This window comes from Phyllobates terribilis, unplaced genomic scaffold (assembly GCF_046119375.1).
Source record: "Phyllobates terribilis strain yellow unplaced genomic scaffold, ASM4611937v1 Scaffold_7__3_contigs__length_470593459, whole genome shotgun sequence".
NCBI lineage: Eukaryota > Metazoa > Chordata > Amphibia > Anura > Dendrobatidae > Phyllobates > Phyllobates terribilis.
In genome coordinates, this window is record NW_027362767.1 from 306,916,595 (window position 1) to 306,935,411 (window position 18,817).

Here is an 18,817-nt window from a genome sequence, read left to right on the forward strand (position 1 = left end):
GGCTTCATCGCCACTCACCATCTTGGTGAACTCCTCAAAGTTTGTCAGGATGGTACATATGTCAGACATCCAGGTCCACTTCTGAGGTCTTATGTGTGGAGTCTGACCTGAATATCGACGGCCTTGTTGCAGCTGGTACTCCACAATTGCTCTCTTCTGCTCACAAATCCTTTGCAACATGTGGAGGGTAGAGTTCCAACATGTGGGGACATCACACACCAGTCGGTGTGCCGGAAGCTGCAAACGCTGCTGCAACACAGCATGGGTGGCGGACGCTGTAGCCGACTTGCGAAAATGAGCTCACAGGCAGCGTACTTTGACGAGCAGATCTGGCAACTCGGGGTACGATTTAAGAAACCGCTGAACCACAAGGTTAAGCACATGAGCCAGGCATGGTACGTGTGTGATCTCGCCTCGCCTCAGAGCCGCCACCAGGTTACAGCCATTGTCACACACGAGCATGCCTGGATGTAGATTCAGTGGTCTCAGCCACAGATGTGCCTGCTCTTTCACAGCTGTCCACAACTCACAAGCAGTGTGAGGTTTATCACCTAAGCTTATGAGTTTCAGCACAGCCTGTTGCCACTTGGCTGAGGCAGTACTGCAGTGCTTCCAGCTTATAACTCATGTGGTGATATCTGAGATGAAGGCTGAACATGAGGAGGCGGAGGATGCGCAGGAGCTGTACACTGTGGGGGCAACTCTGACTGACATAGGGCCCGCAATCCTCGGTGTGGGGAGAATGTGTTCCGTCCCAAGGTCCGACTGGGTCCTAGCTTCCACTATGTTTACCCAGTGTGCCGTCAGGGAGATGTACCGTCCCTGGCCACAAGCACTTGTCCACGTGTCCGTTGTCAGGTGGACTCTCCGAGTTACTGCGTTGTTGACGCATGGCAGATGTTTTGGGACACGTGCTTGTGTAGTGCGGGGATGGCACACAGGGCAAAATAGTGTCGGCCATAAGGTTGCGGAAGGATTCCGTCTCCACCAGCCAAAAAGGTAGCATTTCCAATGCAAGCAGACATGAAATGTGCGAATTTAGGACTGTGGCCTGTGGGGCGTTGGCTGCAAATTTGTGCTTTCGTTCTAAGCTCTTGGATATGGACAATTGAACGCTGCGGTGGGACGTGGACGTTGATGCTGTTTCTTGAGAAACTGCCATAACAAGTGAAGACTGAGAGGAGGGGGCATCTTTGCATGCATTATGGACAGAGGATTGCCTTGCACGCACAACAGGGGGTTCTATTACACGCACAACAGCGGAAGAAGCAGTGGTGACACCCGCTAACACTGGTCGTGGACCCTGGGGTTCACCCCACAAAGTCGGGTGCTTTGCTGACATGTGTCTGATCATGCTGGTGGTGGTCAGGCTGGTAGTTTTGTCACCCCTGCTGATGCTGGCATGGCAGGTGATACAAATGGCCTTTTTGGGGTTATCAGCAGAGTCTTTAAAAAAATTCCAGACTCTGGAAGACCTACTGGTTGTACTGGCAACGTCCCTCGTGTTGGTGTTACGGGGAACTGTTGCACGCCTTCTGTGTGCGGCCACCACACTGCTTCTTCCTGCCTGTTGGGGTACTCTGCCTCCCTCCCCCTGTGTGCTGCTGGCCTCGCTCTGCGTGTCCTCCTGCCACGTTGGGTCAGTTACTAGATCATCCACCACCTCCTCCTCTTCCACTTGCACACCACGATCCTCCTCCTCACTTCGTGGCAATTGTGTCTCGTCATCGTCCACCTCTTGTGACAAATTGCCAGCGTCGACTTCCTGTGGCCGTGGCTGTTCTAATATTTGGGCATCGCTACATGGGATCTCCTCTTCCACCACTTCAAGTGGAGCAGGCGAGGGGCACAAATATGGAAATGAACCAGTGAACAGCTCTTCAGAGTGTCCAAGTGTGGGATCAGTTGCTGTCTGACGACACTCGGCATGGTGGGAGGAAGGAGCATCAGGGTGAGGAGGAGTATGCAGTCGAGACTCACGGTTACTAAACCATGACCGTGTGGAAGACAGACCGGAGGTGGTGGTGCCCAGGTAACTGGAAGTACTATCTGCTATCCAATTAATAACCTGTTCACACTGATCAGCTCGCAATACTGGTGTTGTAGTGTGCTTCCCTAGTAATTCGGTCAAGAAGTGAGAGCAAGAAGGTGTGGCTGTTGGTTGTGGCACATTTTCACCTTGGCCACGGCCCCGTCCTCTACACGCTCCATCACCAGAACGTCCAGTTCCACGTCCCTTGCCACGCGCCTTGCCCATTGTAAATGAAGTAATATAGCTTACACTCGCACTATCAATGGAAAAAGGGTAATAAAAATTAGATTAGAACCGTGGAAGAGGAAAACCACAGTTCTATTTCTCTGGCCTACACCAGACTCTTTTAAACAGATATATTGGTGTCTGAACAGTCACAGACACACTCAATTTTTTTTTTGGATGGGGGGGGACATACCAAAAGGTTAATAAGACGCATATTTGTACAGTCTGACTAAGGAAAAAAAAAATACAGGATTTAGATGAAAAAAAAAAGAATTTTTCCTGGCCCCTGAGACCGGGGGATAAGTCTAGCAATTTGACCAGCAGGAGCACACAGGACTGTAATGCAGCGTTTACTGGTATAACCACTGCATCTCCTATACAGCCTGCCTGCCTGATATCTGGGATGGATATTAGTCCTCAGAAGGACTGTTTGTTTGATTTGGCACGCTTTAGAGACCCTACACTACCTATTTCGCACTATATATCTCTCCCTAACTCAGCAGCACTCTCCCTACACTGTCTGATCCCGGGCGACTGTGTCCAAAATGGCGGCGCCCTGTTTTAAATTCTCAAGGTGACGCTGTGCGGCCAGCCAATCACTGTAATGCCCACAAACAACATGGCAGCGGCATTACAGTGACTGGCTGGCAATCCCTGCATGTTCATTGGCTCTGTAAAGAGCGACAAACGTGCAGGGCGGAGACCCGAGCTCCCGCCCGAGTAACCCGGAAATGCTTGGTGCTCGCCGAACATCCCGAGTAGTGAGATGCTCGGGCGAGTAATGAGCAGTGTCGAGCATGCTCGCTCAACACTAATCTTCAATAAACATTTCACTGATCTCGCCATTTTCCAATAATTAACACAATACAGATCAGTATTACAGATCACAACAATCAGCACAATACAGATCAGTATTACACATCACAACAATCAGCACAATACAGATCAGTATTACACATCACAACAGTCAATTCAATGCAATACTTTCTGGTGGGCATTGATTTAATACATAGTCCCGGTGATATAGCCCACCTTCTCTCCAATATCTCAATATTTCTGTGACTACAAAGTGAAGTAATGTCATTCTCAGGAACTTGAAGCTTGTGCACATGAGACAGCTTGAATAGATTCACATTCAGCAATGACATGTAATATCCTCAGCATTGATTTGTCTATTACATACAATACTATGGGTTTGCATATTTTAATCATTAATCATCTATTGCTGAGTTATAAGATCACATGCGCAACTCATGTAATGGAATTAGGGATTATTTATATGTTGCGTTTTTGCTGTATTTTTTTACCTGCATGTTTTTTCCTCGAAAAAAATAAAATGCAGCTTCATACTATACCATGATGATAGTTTCAATATTGTTGTGTTGTTTCCACCTATCATCATGTTTTTTTAATTGTTTGTAATGGAATAAAGATATAAAGATTTTATTGATACTGCTGGCACCTGGATTTTTTTCATTATAAAATATATAGGACCTTTCAAAATATACTTATTGGTCCATTAACAAATATAAATAAAATTCCTTAGACCTTTTAAGCCAAAAGTCTTGTGGAATTAGAAGCGATGAATGACACATTTATGTATTAATGCATGTCCAACTGCTTGTGGTCAGTTTTTGTCACACATTGGGATAATTAGATGTTTCCACCAGGTTTTTGCAATGTAATCTGAGAGCAGCATAATGTAGTGACAGAGACCCTGATTCCAGCGATGTATCATTTACTAGGCTGCTTGGTGCAGTTTTGATATAATTACTGTTTTCTCTGCTGTACGTGTAGCAGTGTTCAGAATGCTGAGCTCTGTATAACCCCGCCCACACCACTGATTGGCTTCTTCCTGCGTGTACTCTCAGTAAGAGGGGCGGGATTACACAGATTAGCCTGACTGGTGTGCACATGAGACCTAGTCTAGCTGTGATAATCTCCTGCTGATAAAATAATGATTGTATTGAAATTACAGCACACAGCCTAGTAAGTGACACATCCCTGTAATCAGGCTCTCTGTCCCTACTTTATGCTGCTTTCAGATTAAATAACAAAGACCTGCTGACAGATTCCCTATAACATGGAATTAAAGGTGTTAGGGTGAACCTAGAAATGATGTACAATGTGGTATTGGTAGATTTGTAGAGTCAAACAGCAATGTGTTAAAGAAAAGTATTTAATTAGGATTCAGACTGGAGTTTGACCCAACGCATTGGTCTGTGTTACAGAACACATTTGAAGGCTGGCCAGAATTTTTATTGCATCATTGACCTATTTAGACCCAGATCTAGGCTTGGCAGATCACGCTTAGCAGACTTTATATGTGTGGACAAGAAATACTTTGAAGCTTGGTTAAATGATGGTAATGTCCCTCAGAAACACTGCAACCTGTCTGATATGCTAAACACCCATCTGGCCTATACTGTAATAGCATTGTTGCATTTGCAGAGCTTCCCAACTACTTATCAAACATGAAAGTAACACAAAAAAATGATCCAATTGAATAATTAATTACATTTGTTTTAATTTGCTTAAACACAGGGATTCACAAGCATATCACTGGAGAGAGTCATGCATGGTGGTGCCAACGTCACTGGATTTCAGATCGTCAATAATGAAAATCCACTCGTCCAGCAGTTTCTCCAGAGATGGGTACATCTGGATGAGAGGGAGTTTCCTGAATCAAGAAATACTCCATTAAAGGTATGGTTGTCTCTTTACACCCCAAATTATCCAGAAATAAATCTTTTGACCATTATTGATGGCTATCTAAAACTTTCTATATTTACATTGTACTCAATGTATGTCCTTAATAGACACATGCAGCCATGGGAAAAGCAGTACTGTGTTTTACATACAAGGATATACATATTAAGTGATCATTGTTGCTTCATTTAACTTTTTATAAATCAATTGTACTATACAGTACCGGCAAAAAGTTTGGACATAACTGGTCATGCAATGATTGTCCTTGTCCTTGTTCTTATTGGACTATGCACATTGTAAATTCAGACTGAAGGCAGCAAAATCACAAAAGGAAACAGCCAGTAAGAAACACACGTGAAACAAACCAGAATATGTGTTAAACCTGATTCTTCAAAGTTCTCCCCTTCCACTCTGTAGACAGCTTTACACCCCTATGACATTCTCTCAAGCAGCTTCATCAGGTGGTCACCTGGAATGGCTTTCAATGAACAGGTATGCCTTGTCAAGAATTCATTTATGGAATCCCCGACCTTCAGAAAATGTTTGCAGCCATCAGATGGGGTTTGCAGAGGCAATGTTGGTACACAGTTCTATACATTGCAGTGCATAACTGTTCTAAGTCAGAATATGGCAAGAACCGCTCAACTAAGTAAACAGGAACCACGGTCCAGCATTACTTTAAGATATGAAGGTCAGTTAATCCAGAAAAATTGCTGGAACTTTGAAGGTATCCTCAAGTGTAATAACGGAAACAATAAATTACTATAATGAAATTGGCTCTTATTCATGAGGATCACTACAGGAAAGGAGGACCAAGTGTTACCTCTGCTATAGAGAATAAGTTCATCAGAGTTACTAGCCTCATGGCTACAACAGCTTTCTGTAAAAACATGCAATTTCATCTGATTTGCACTCAGTAGTATCATCATTTGTCTTTGGTTATGACCCAAAACACAGGTCCAGATTATGCAAAGGCTGCATGACCAAAAAAGAGGGGGATGGAGTGTTATTTCAGATGACATGGCCTCCACAATCATTCAACCTCTGCCCAATTGACAATTGAGATGGTTTGAGATGAGCTGTACCGTAGAGTGAAGCAGTCGACAAGTGCTTTGCACTTCTGGAAACTCCTTTAACACTGTTAGAAAGCCATTCCAGGTGACTACCTAATAAAGCTCTCTGAGAGAATGCCAAGGGTGCGTAAAGCTGTCATCGAAGTTAAAGGGGAGGGGGGGTTACTTTGAAGAATCAAAAGTTTAACACATTCTGTTTTGTTTTGCATGCGCTTTTTTAATTCTTGGCTTCAATTACTGTATGTTCCTTTGACGTTTTGCTGCCTTCTGTCTGAATCTACAATGTGTTCAGTATACTGTGTGTACAGGATATATATGTAATATATATTTATATATATATGTACAGTATATTTGTGTGTTTTTTCTCCTTGTATGTGTCACTTCTCTTCTTCCCTGCCTCTAAAATTCATCATTTATTGGGAAAAACAATTACCATATTTTTCGGACTATAAGACACACTTTTTTCCTCCAAAATTTTGGAGGAAAGTGGGGAGTGCGTCTTATAGTCCGAATACTATATTATTGTATGGCCGCATGGTGGTGCGTGTGGGGGAGCGGCTGCGGGGGATCAGCGGGGCACAGGAGTCAGCAGCCGCCTGCTTCAGCCTACGCTGTGCCCGCTACTAAAGAAAATGAAAATTCCTTGCTCCCCATGGGCATGGAGAGCAATGAATATTCATTTCTCTTAATAGCCGACACACTGTAGCCGCAGCACGGCTCCTGCTGCCGGTCTGCGGTCTGTGTGCCCACTATTAAAGCTCATGAATATTTCCTACAACCCACTCCCATGGGTTGTAGTGAATATCCATGGTCTTTAATAGCAGGCACACTGACCACAGAGCGGCAGCAGGAGCCGCGTTGCGATACTGTGTGCCGGCTATTGAAGAGACTGAATGGTCAATGCTCCCCACGCACAGAGTCCTGGTGTGGGGAGCAGTGACTATTCCAGCACAGCGTCTCACACTGTGTGAGAGCACATGGCAGGGATGCCATGCGCGCTCTGTCATGCGCAGCTCACACAGTGAGAGTGTCAGCAGCAGAGCGGGACAGCGCTGGAGGAGATAGGAGGTATGAGTGTTCATTTTTTTTGTAGGCAGCGTGATGGGGGCTCAGAGGGTGCCATACATACCAGGATGGGGGCTCAGAGGGGTGCCATGCATACCAGGATGGGGGCTCAGAGGGGTGCCATGCATACCAGGATGGGGGCTCAGAAGGTGCCATAGATACCAGGATGGGGGCTCAGAAGGTGCCATACATACCAGGATGGGGGCTTAGAGGGTGCCATACATACCAGGATGGGGGCTCAGAGGGGTGCCATGCATACCAGGATGGGGGCTTAGAAGGTGCCATACATACCAGGATGGGGGCTCAGAAGGTGCCATACATACCAGGATGGGGGCTCAGAAGGTGCCATACATACCAGGATGGGGGTTCAGAGGGTGCCATGCATACCAGGATGGGGGCTCAGAGGGGTGCCATGCATACCTGGATGGGGGCTCAGAGGGGTGCCATGCATACCAGGATGGGTCTCAGAAGGTGCCATACATACCAGGATGGGGGCTCAGAGGATGCCATACATACCAGGGGGGGTTCAGAGGGTGCCATGCATACCAGGATGGGGGCTCAAGGGGTGCCATGCATACCAGGATGGGGGCTCAAGGGGTGCCATGCATACCAAGATGGGGGCTCAAAGGGTGCCATGCATACCAGGATGGGGGCTCAAGGGGTGCCATGCATACCTGGATGGGGGCTCAAGGGGTGCCATGCATACCAGGATGGGGGATAAAGGGGTGCCATGCATACCAGGATGGAGTATAAAGGGGTGCCATGCATACCAGGATGGGGGATAAAGGGGTGCCATGCATACCAGGATGGTATGGGGGCCACTTATACCAGGAAGGAGGGGCCATACATACCAGGATGAAGGATGTTAACAGAATTGGGCGACATTACCCCAATACCAGTGTCAGCAGCAGACCCCCTCCCCCATAACAGGGCATTATGACCACATTTTTTGCTTAAATTTTTTTTTCCTATTTTCCTCCTTTAAAACCTAGGTGCGTCTTATGGTTCGGTGCGTCTTATAGTCCGAAAAATATGGTAATATCTGTCTTGGTGAAAACAAGGGAAGTGAGGTTAAAGCTGGCAATTGAACTCTATGGAGAGAGGAAAGGAAGTAGGAGGGAAGAGCATCGCAAGAAGATGTTAAAAAAATTCACAGACCCACACAAACCCTGCTGCTATGTAGTAAGCACTATATCTCACCCCAGTGCTGGATTCACAGCTTTACTGCTCATTACTACTTATAAAATCCTCCATTTTTCTGCTTCTGAACATGGGTTACACTGGGGCAGGAAAACAGGAATCCCTCTGTCTCTGTATGCAGTGTATGGGAGATATCATAGTAGCAAGTCTATACCCACTAACTCAGAAACAGTTGAAAATTGGTGATAGCACTAGTAAGAAGGAAAAAAAGATGAAAAATGTAGGATAAAACTAATAACATTGCCAGACATTGTGTTATTCCTGATTTACACACAACAGCTTTTTGAAAAACTATCTGAAACAATATACTAACTAATAGTACTAAGTAATACAAATATAAATATCATGTAACTGAACTGATAATAAATAAAATAATAAATAATCCAGAATTTTCTATCTACAATATAACTTTTGTATTAATACAGTAGTCAATTTTAAGCTTCATGCACAAAGCAGAGATGAACACAATGATCATTACAGTGTTCTGCAAAGTTCCTACAGCCCCTACTCTGTATTCTACGATATGGTCCCTCGGTAAGGCTCATTACCATGGATTTATTGCTTCTAGTGGAGAATACATTCAGAATCTTTCATCTGTTGTATTCATATAAAAAATTACATTTTTAGTTGTGCCATGGACTTTTATAGGTCTGTATTTTATGACCCTCTTGCAACTCTGTGGTTATACCGGGTTGCAGCATGGTTGTGTACTTGAGCCCTTCATTAAACGCTTTTGATTATTCGATTGCCAGCCTTGGTGTTTCAAATTACTTTAAATCTATTAAAGAAGTACTCCGCCTCCCATCAAAGTTTTTATCCTCTTAAAATATTACAATCATTATACAACGCTGTGTACTGACAATTGTTAATTTTGCCCTTCTACCTACTTAATTCTTCTCTTTTCTCTGCTCTATGCAGAAACAGGAAGTCTCTTTTCCCTGCATGAGTCATTGCCCTCTTCAACTCTTCCCTACTGACAGGGACTTTTGCAGTGACTTATGACTCATGCAGGGAAAAGAGACTTCCTGTTTCTGCATAGAGCTTAGAAGGATTCAGCTAGTCTGTGTTTTAATCATGTGATGTCATAGATGTCAAAGAGAAGAATTAACTGGGTAGAAAGGCAAAAGGAGCAATTGTAAGTACACAATGCTGTATAATATGATGACTGCAATATATTAAAAGGATAACAATTTTGATGGGAGTGCTTCTTTAATACATACTGCATTTTGTAGATATTATTACCTGTATTAGGCACTAATGGTAGGACCAGTGTTATAGTGGTCTAACCTATGTGACAGAATTTTCATTATGCTGCAATTTATGGAATGTGTTGTATTTGTAACAAAATGTATAAATTCTGGCCCAATAAGCCTGAAACATATCATCAAACATGAATTCATTACGTTGCTAACAGGATATTGGCAGGCATCTGGTGCTACCCAGCCTTGTGTTATACTCTGCATGGTAAAACAAGCAATCATGCATCCGACATGAATTCATCCAATTACCTGAAGTATGATGTATACAGTCCTGTCTATGTGTCAGTGATGTTCTGTTAAGTTTAATCACATTACTATTAATTCCCGATACTTTTTTTCAGGGACTTAATTGTTTGATTTATTTCACTTAAGGACAACGAGTAACCTAAGAAGTTGTATAACTTACAGAAAGTATTTTAAGAAGTATTTTATAAAGCTGTAAAACATTAGCCTAACCCACCATTAATCCTTTCTACGCTGTCACCTCAATGAACTAGATGATATTTTGATGCTTCCATTAATCTATTAGGCTTGATGGTATCTTTCAGGACAGTCTGGCAAAGAAACATTTCTGTGACTGCCAATATTATATTGTATTTTAGTTTCTCTAAGAACATTTGTGAATTCAAGTGAAAATCTCTGACATTTTTAATCATTTCATGGAAAAATTGCAGCTTTGAATTAGAAACAATAGAGCTCCAACCTCTATAAAGATGTATTGAGAAATTCATTAGTACACAAGTATGCATCTAATAATATTGTGTCACAAGGCGGACTTTAAAGGGAACCTGTCATGTTGAATGGGGTGTATGATCTGCAGACAGGATGTTATAGAGCAGGTGGAGCTGGTCAGATTGGCATGCACTGTTGTAGGAAAAAATTCAGTTAACCTTGCATTTTATACATTGAAAACCCTGATGTTTGGAGTACAGGAGGCGATCCTACTCAGTGATTGACAGTCTGGCCCTGTATGGCTGTGCTGCAAAGATAGATGTCAGTCAATGAATATGACCACCCACTTCCTATGCATACAAACGCCAGGGATTTAATTTAATAAAACACAAGTTATACAGACTTTTTCCAAAAAAAACAACATATCATTCTGCTTAGCTTCTCCTTCTCTATGCTATAAATAAACCTAAAAATATATCATGAGAAAGAGGTACTATAGCCACAATTTGCACTAAAAAGATAGAGTAAACCAACAGAGAAAAAGTGCTAGTCATAAAGATGCGAATAAAAATATAATTTTATTTCAACAACAACTAAAATTGAATAAGCTAAAAAATATATACATGACACAAGACATTCATGGCTGGTGAGTACAATAATAACATAATGGACTCACAATATATACAATCAACTACAATAGAAAGAGGGTACAATGATATGTTGCAGATGGATACCAATGTAATAAAGGTGTTGAGGTGCAATAGATGTAAATAGTAATTAAAAAAATCAATTACCAATAAATAAATAAATAAACCCTTGACGAAGCTAGATGCGAAACGTGCGTTGGTGCGGTTCTTCATGGTCTGATGAGATTTGTTACTTTTTCCTTATTACCACTGTGCATTTTTCTACACTCCATACTTATGGAAATATACTAAATTATCCTGGGGTAATTGATCTTTTTTGAGTTACTATTTACATATTTTGTATCTCAACACCTTTATTACATTGATTGATGTTGAAATAAAACTTCTTATATGCTATGCTGACCAGACTGCATATAAAATGTGACAGATTCCCTTTAACTTTGAAGAAGAACTGGTATATGCGAGCACTGCAGATCTATATTTCTGCTATTCATCAGTCCAGATGTATATATTTACATGGATAATGATTTGAATTTACACAATAGGCCTTATTTAGTAAAAAGAAAAATGTCCTTATCGCCCAAAACAACCAATGACAATGTAGTTTTCATTATTTTTCCAAAACAGTTTACACAATTAATATGAGCAACAAGGCCGTTTTTCTGTTACATAATTGTGACAAATGTAGCCCTGTAACCCTACATTCGAACCACAAAATAAGATGTATTCCCATTAGAAGCTCTTATTTCAGCGGTCAGTAAATACAAAACATCCCGTTTGTTAAATTTTGTATAAATTTGAATTTTCTACTAACATTTTCACATGAAGCATCTTATCCCTGTTGTTCTGTTTGTTTCTGTGTATGATTATGTGATATATTTTCTTACAATTTTTTTTAGTACACTTCAGCCTTGACCCATGATGCTGTGTTAGTAATAGCGGAGGCTTTTCGATACCTAAGAAGACAGCGAGTGGATGTGTCAAGGCGAGGGAGTGCTGGAGACTGCCTAGCAAATCCTGCCGTTCCTTGGAGCCAAGGGATAGACATTGAGAGAGCCTTAAAGATGGTAAATATGCTATGCCTCCCATTGTAGTGACTTGTTCATGTGATGTTTGGGTACATTGTTCGATATTTAAAAGGTGAACGAGAACTTGCCATAAGAGTTATAGCCATTAGTGTTTGAGGCTAAACAAGAAAAGACTGAAAATTTTAGGTAATACTCCACCAGGCATATTTCCTAGTCTTGTTTTCTTTTAAATAGCTGTGATCAGCTGTCACCTTTACCTTGACTTCATAAGAAAAAGCATTTTAAAACAAATTTATTTCCAATTTCTGCTTTACATAATCATTCAGATTGGTTAAGTTTCCATTACAAGGATCCATCCTCACCCTCCTCTTAACTGAAGTAGGAACTGTTAGTGTAAGAATTTTTGGAATACCTAAAACACTCATCTCAATTTCCAAAAATCAGATTATGTGAGAGGATACACAATGATACTGATTTCTTTAGTGTATTGATGAAATATGGAAGCTGTTTTTTTACAGTAAATTTTTAATTTGACAGAGCATTGAAAAGTATTTTATATATTTTTCGGCTATGCCTCCATCTGTGTTTTGGCCTCCACTTACAATGTAAACCACAAGGCAGTTCTATGTCTGTCATGTGGCAAATATGACTACCTCTCGACAGAACTCACTGACATATATGGGGGTCTATTTAATTTTTTCAAATTATTTATTTTTAAAGCACCATTGATTCCATGGAGCTGTACATGAGAAGGGGTCACATACAAGGTAAAAATATAAAACAATGAACAAGCTAACAATGACAGACTAGTACAGAAGGAAGAGGACCCTGTCCTTGCGGGCTTACAGTCTACAGGATAATGGGGGAAAAGACAGTAGGTTGGGGGGTTTGCAGCAGCTCCGATGGTGGTGAGGTGACAGAGGCTGTACTTACTGGCTGTAAGCTTTCTTGAAGAGATGGGTTTTCAAGTTCCGTCTGAAAGTTCCGACTGTGCGAGACAAAAGGACGTGTTGGGACACAGAATTCCAGAAGATGGGGGATACTCAGGAGTAGTCTTGAAGGCGATTTGATGAGGAACATACGAATTTTAGGAAAGAAGGAGGTCTTGGGAAAACCAGAGAGTATATGTGGGAAGATATCGAGAGATAAGTTTGGATATATATGGAGGAGATAGATTAAGGATGGCTTTTTAGGTCATTGTTAGTAGTTTGAACTGGATTCATTGGGGAATTGGAAGCCAATGAAGGGAATTGCAGAGCGGAGAGGATTGGATTCTTTTTGTTGAATCTGATGGAATTTCTAAATGGAGCAGAAATGTGATCATACTTGTTATACCATCTACCACCCCGAGACAAGGACTGGTAGTCATACAGCAGCCACATCTGCGTGTAATGGATACTGTCTTGTGACGCGCCCCCTAGGAACATGGGGTACTCGCCACCGGGTCGGTCGGTTCCCTGGGATTGTCACGGGGGCTTGACCCGGTCCGGGGCCCTAGGCGGTCATTAAAAAGCAAGGACAGTTTGTTTAGGGGAAAAGTTTTGTGACGCTCAGTGGTATGCTGCTATAGGTAGCCGCCGCTGCTGAAAGAGATCGCTGGGGCCGTTGGTTACGCAGCTGGGATGGATTTGCTCCCCACTGCTAGAGCGGGGCCCCAGGGCTACCAGTACGGTTTATGTAGGGGGGCTGTGGATGTTGGGGTGCAGGACTGAGGGTGCAGATAATGACCAGATGACACAAGAATGGCAGTTTCCTCTCCCTTTACTTGAGGTTTGATGGTGTAGACCGGGGCACTGGTAACAGAAAGTAATGGAGATCCGGGCGGCCTAGAAGTAATTTGGGGATCCACCTCACCAGGTGGCGTTGTATGCCTTCCGTCTGCGCTGTCCTCTTTGGCCCTGCTTCCTAAAGCTATGCTGTGGCTCTCTTTCCTGAGTGATCGTTAAATCCTAGCCCGTATGGCAGGCAGCTCGAGCCTTTTTCAGGTGTCGCTCCTTCATGGCGGCTCCGGGCTCTAGTATGCTGCTGAGCCGCCGGGCGTTTGGTGGGGCCAGGAGACCTGCAGTCTCCTGCCCTCTGGATTTAGCTGCCGGGACTTCAGTACCTGAACAACCACGGACTCCGGTGTCCGGTTTCTCGCACTTTTCTCTGGGACGAGCTTGGTCACAGCTCCCCTCCCCAGGTTCTCCCTCATTGCTCTCCTGTCTCCAACTGACTTTTCTCACTCCAACCGACTTTTTTAAACCCCGCCTTCAGGCTCCAATTTAAAGGGAAAGCTCCCCTGAAACCGGGTTAGAGCTCCCCCTTCTGGTCTGAAGCCAGGAAATGTGTTGGATGCTGGTGTTACCTGATAAGGGGACCCCTCCTTGCTTCTAGGCATGGCATCACCCCCTGTGAGGGAGGCAATGCAGATGTGGCAACCGGACTCCTGGGGTGCCACACTTGTATAACAAACAGATTGGGAGGTTCTTTAGCTAGATGTAAGTCTCAAATCATATTTTTATAATAGGTTTAAAGCAATGGAGAAACCTCTAATGAGTTGTACAACACAAGTCCAATTTTTTGCAAGCTAAAACATTATACAGTGCAAAAAATATATTTGCTGACAAATTTATCAAAATGAATCTAGAATAAAATTGGTCCCATGGCAACCAATCAGAACAGTAACTTCTATTTCCAAAAAGAAGATTTAGATAAATGAGAGATATATTTCTTTTGGTTGCAACCGTTCCAATATCTATTTGCACTGGTTGTTATATATCTCTTCCTTCGTCTCATACTTGTCATAGAGACATAACTGATGACAACATTGGTGAAGTTCTGTAGACTAACGCAATTATGCCCAGTATAAAGAAGGTGCAGCAAACTTTAGAGCTCAAAATCCACGGAGATTTATACCTTGGAAAGATCATTACTGAAAGTGCGGTGTTTAGAGTCCAAGTTCTGGAAAGCTCTGGTTAATCTGAATTGTGTTCTGGCTCTTTGAATGAAAGTGTTTAGATATGAGGAAATAGAAGAGAAAAGGGGTTGCAGATGTACTAAATATCTACCAGAATTCTGGCTACAAGGGTTTGTTTCGGACTTATGTATTCATGACCTTTTCAAGTGAATGGAAGATAAAGTTCAGAACTCAGCAGTGACAAATTAATCTACAGAGCGGTGATGTTCTGCTCCATACATTGTGGGGCTGCCGAGTGTTGAACTGTCACCGATCTTATTTTGATGACTTACCCTACACATTGGACATGAATATGTAAGTCCTGACAACCACTTTAAATTGAGGCAAAATTTTGGTACACATGAAAAGAGCCAGACAGCCAAAAAAATGCAACAAACTTATCATTCAGCTTGAGCCACTGGGATACATTTGGCGCATGCTGTCTAATTCTCATCAGTCTTTTGTGTCTGCTTTAGTGGTTACAGGGAAAATTGTAATATTTCAAAACTTTTTTAATGATAATCACTTAAAGGGAATATGTCGCTAGATTTTTGCTACACCATCTTAAAGCAGAATAATGTATGGGGCGAAACTTTGATTCCAGGGATGTATCACACTGGGCTGCTTTTTCTATGCTGCAGATTTAGCAGTTCTCTGAATGCTGAGCTCTGTATAACCCTGCCCACATCACTGATTGGAAGCTTTCTATTTATACTGTGCATAGGCAGAAAGCTGCCAATCAGTTGTGGGGGCAGGGTTATACAGCGCTCATGAATTTGGAGGACGACATGGTTTACTAGTCCCCCAGTGATCATTTCCCTCTGATAAAACTGTGATTTTATCAAAACTACGGCAAGCAACCCAGTAAGTGACACATCGCTGTAATCAGGGTCTCTGTCCCTATATTTCGCTGCTCTGAGATTAGGTGGCAAAAACCTAATGACAGATTCTCTTTAAAAATAGATACAACCAGCACCAGAAATGTAAAAAAAATATACTTTATGTATAAAATAAAAACAGATTTAAATTATACGTCGTTTCCTGGGGTGACAATGCCATAAAGTTGGTGAAAAAGATTACTTTACTTTTCTGGCTTTCAGAAAACATTTCATATGATAAATTGGTAGAAGTATTTATGTTTCAGATCATAGTATGGCATGTCTGTTATGGTGAATTGTTAGGCGTAGATTTCTTTATACTGTGAATGCTGTGATTTATCATGTAAATAAAACCCACTGAAGAACAGACAATTATAGAAAAATCCCCGTTCCAGTTGTACAGTTGGGTAGATAGTGTCTGGATGTTACAGAGTTATGAGGAACATGGGAGACGTAGTTCCTCAACATCTGCCATGACAAAGGTTGCGGCAATGATTCCTTGACTAATTAGAAGTAATTATTCTGATGTATTTATATGCGCATAAAACGAGGGCTGATTATAAAAGCGGGCAATCTAGCGTGATGTGCAGCTTATGTCTGCAAGTTTTATTTGGCTTTGTTTTTGAAGAGGCAAAGTAAATAAAAAGATAACAGATTGTAAAAGGATTCGTGAAGCATGATGACCTCCAATCTGCAAGTCTTGTGTTTTCAGTTTCACGGCACAAACTGATCCTTATGGGAAGAGACATGTTCTTGGTTTTGTCCAGCTGAGTAGAAAGCCATGCTTCCACGACAGATTCTAAAGCATTACTCTGCAGTATTCAGCATATCCTCATCCAACACATGTATATTACAGTGAAACCTCTCTTAAAGACCACCTCTTATTATCCAGACTTTCTCCAACAGATATCTTTTGCACTATATATTTTGCACAGTGACCATCTTTTCTAAGAAAACCAACCTAGAATACCACTTTTTAATACAATTTTGGTTACTTGTCTCAAAGAGGTGTTACTCCATATGTGTAAGGGCTCATTCAGATGTCAGTGACTTCCCTGTACGAAGAAATTGGTCAGAGTTTCAACTGAGTTTTATCGGAGTTTTATCGGAGTTTGGTCGGTGTTTTTGCCATCAAAATTTGGTCCCAGTTTCATATGTTTCTCTCGGACGAGAAAGCAAAAATAAAAGTTTCTCTATCTTTTCCATGATAAATGGACGTGGATGACATCCAAGTGCTCTCCGATTTTTTTCACCGATCCATAGACTTGCATTGTCAATTTTGATCTTACACTTGGATCAATATTGCACTGCTCCGTCCACGAAAAATCATGGACATGTGAATGTTCTCATTTACTATTATAGGTATGAGTGTTATCTGTGAAAGGCTAAGTGCCCACGATGCAGAAATGCTCCGGATTTTTTCCTGAGCATTTCTGCATCTCCCTGGCAGAAAAAACACATGCGGATTGTACATGCGGATTGTACATGCGTTTTTCCTGCCAGGGACATGCGGATGTGAAGTGTTCTTCACTTGCATTTCCACATGCGGGTTGACAAGCGCTTTTCAAGCGATTTTAGCATCACTTGGAAAGTGCTTGACAACTTGGTCACACTATATAAATCCATGCAACCGGCATAGATTTATATAGTGTGACCAAAAGAATGGTAAAAAATAACAAATAAATATATACTTACCTTCCGATGGCCCCCGGAGTCTTGCTTCGCTCCATCCTGGCTTGCCTGCAGCTCGCGGTACACTACACTGAAGGACCTGGCATCACATGACTAAATGACGTCAGCGCAGGTCGTTCAGTCCACCGCAAGCTGCCGGCAAGCGAAGAGAAGGAGACCGGTGGCCATCAGAAGGTGAGTATAATATTTAGTTTTTATTTTATTCTTTTTTTCACAGGTTCTATGGTACCCTGGTCCGGAGGAGAGTCTCCTGTCCTCCACACCCGGGTACCATCCGCACATTGAATCGCTTGGATTCCGCATCTACAGATTCAGTGATGCAGAATCCAAGCGATTCAATGCAAGTCAATGGCGGCGAAAACGCTGCGCTTCCGCAAAATAATTGGTTGTGCTGCTTTTTTTTCCGCAATGATAACCCGTAGCGGAAATTTCCGCAGCATGTGCACAGCACATGCAGATTATCATTGGGGAACATGGCAGGCCTTCTACCATGCATTTTTTAAGCGTTTCTGCAGCGTTTTTGCCGCTGCGGAAATGCTTAAAAAACGCATCGTGGGCACACAGCCAAAAGCAGGTATAACACTTGTGCGAAAAAAAGGTAGTCTGAATGAACTCTAGATGTTTCCATTGGAATGATCTGCACTTTATGAAACTGATCACTAGGCTCCGTTGCCGCCTCTAGTAATTTAATGTTAGACTAGTTTCACAATTCACACTCACGTTGTGATGGCTGGACCAGCCGCAGGTCTCCTGACCCAAAATTGTCAGTCTCATTTATGCCAATGAGGCTTGGACTGAGTCCAGATCAGGAGACCTGCAGCCAGTCTGGATCATGAAACACAGATGTGTGAATCCGATGTTACAGGTTCCCTTTAAAGAGATTTTTCTACTATAGACAAAATCCAGATAAATAAATGCATTTAACAAATAAAGTCAGTTCTTGTCTGGTTAACATCACCAGTGCTCCACCAGCTAATAATTTCAGCTAATAATGTTTTTCAGTAAGTATGAGCATGGAAACTCCCCATCCGTGGTATCATGTTGATGTTCTAATGTACAGCAATTGTTGGTGACAGATTGCTTGCCCTTTATAAAAGCAGGGATTTAGGTTCCACAGAAATATAAAACCCTGGACTGTCCTGATCATGATGTCAGATGTGTCGCCTGCACTGGCTGTGGCAGTGATTACAACTCTCAGGGGTTATCCTTCTTTAGCACCCCAATCATTATTAATCAAAGCTGCTTTTCATCTATTGAAATGGCCAAACACAGCAAGCAAACTTTTTAAAGAAAATCTTGTCAGATAAGTGCTTGTCCATGTAAGATCTCTTATGTGATACAACCTTCTCGGAACATTTCCAAAAAGATCTTTCGACCTTACCAGATATCATTAAAAATA

The 18,817-nt window shown here is 42.3% G+C and overlaps 1 protein-coding gene across 3 annotated transcripts in view; it reads left to right on the top strand.

The window, feature by feature from the left end:
- GRIA3 (glutamate ionotropic receptor AMPA type subunit 3) overlaps window positions 1-18,817 on the top strand; it is a 450,644-nt gene that overhangs the window by 337,119 nt on the left and 94,708 nt on the right. For all 3 annotated transcript variants that reach the window (XR_012247463.1, XM_073641082.1, XM_073641083.1), the window contains exons 6-7: window positions 4,802-4,963; window positions 11,782-11,949. Coding sequence is in view for 2 of the 3 variants with exons in the window: in XM_073641082.1 (XP_073497183.1) it covers window positions 4,802-4,963; window positions 11,782-11,949 (330 nt within the window). In the remaining variant the exon portion in view is untranslated. The remainder of the gene's footprint in view (window positions 1-4,801; window positions 4,964-11,781; window positions 11,950-18,817) is intronic.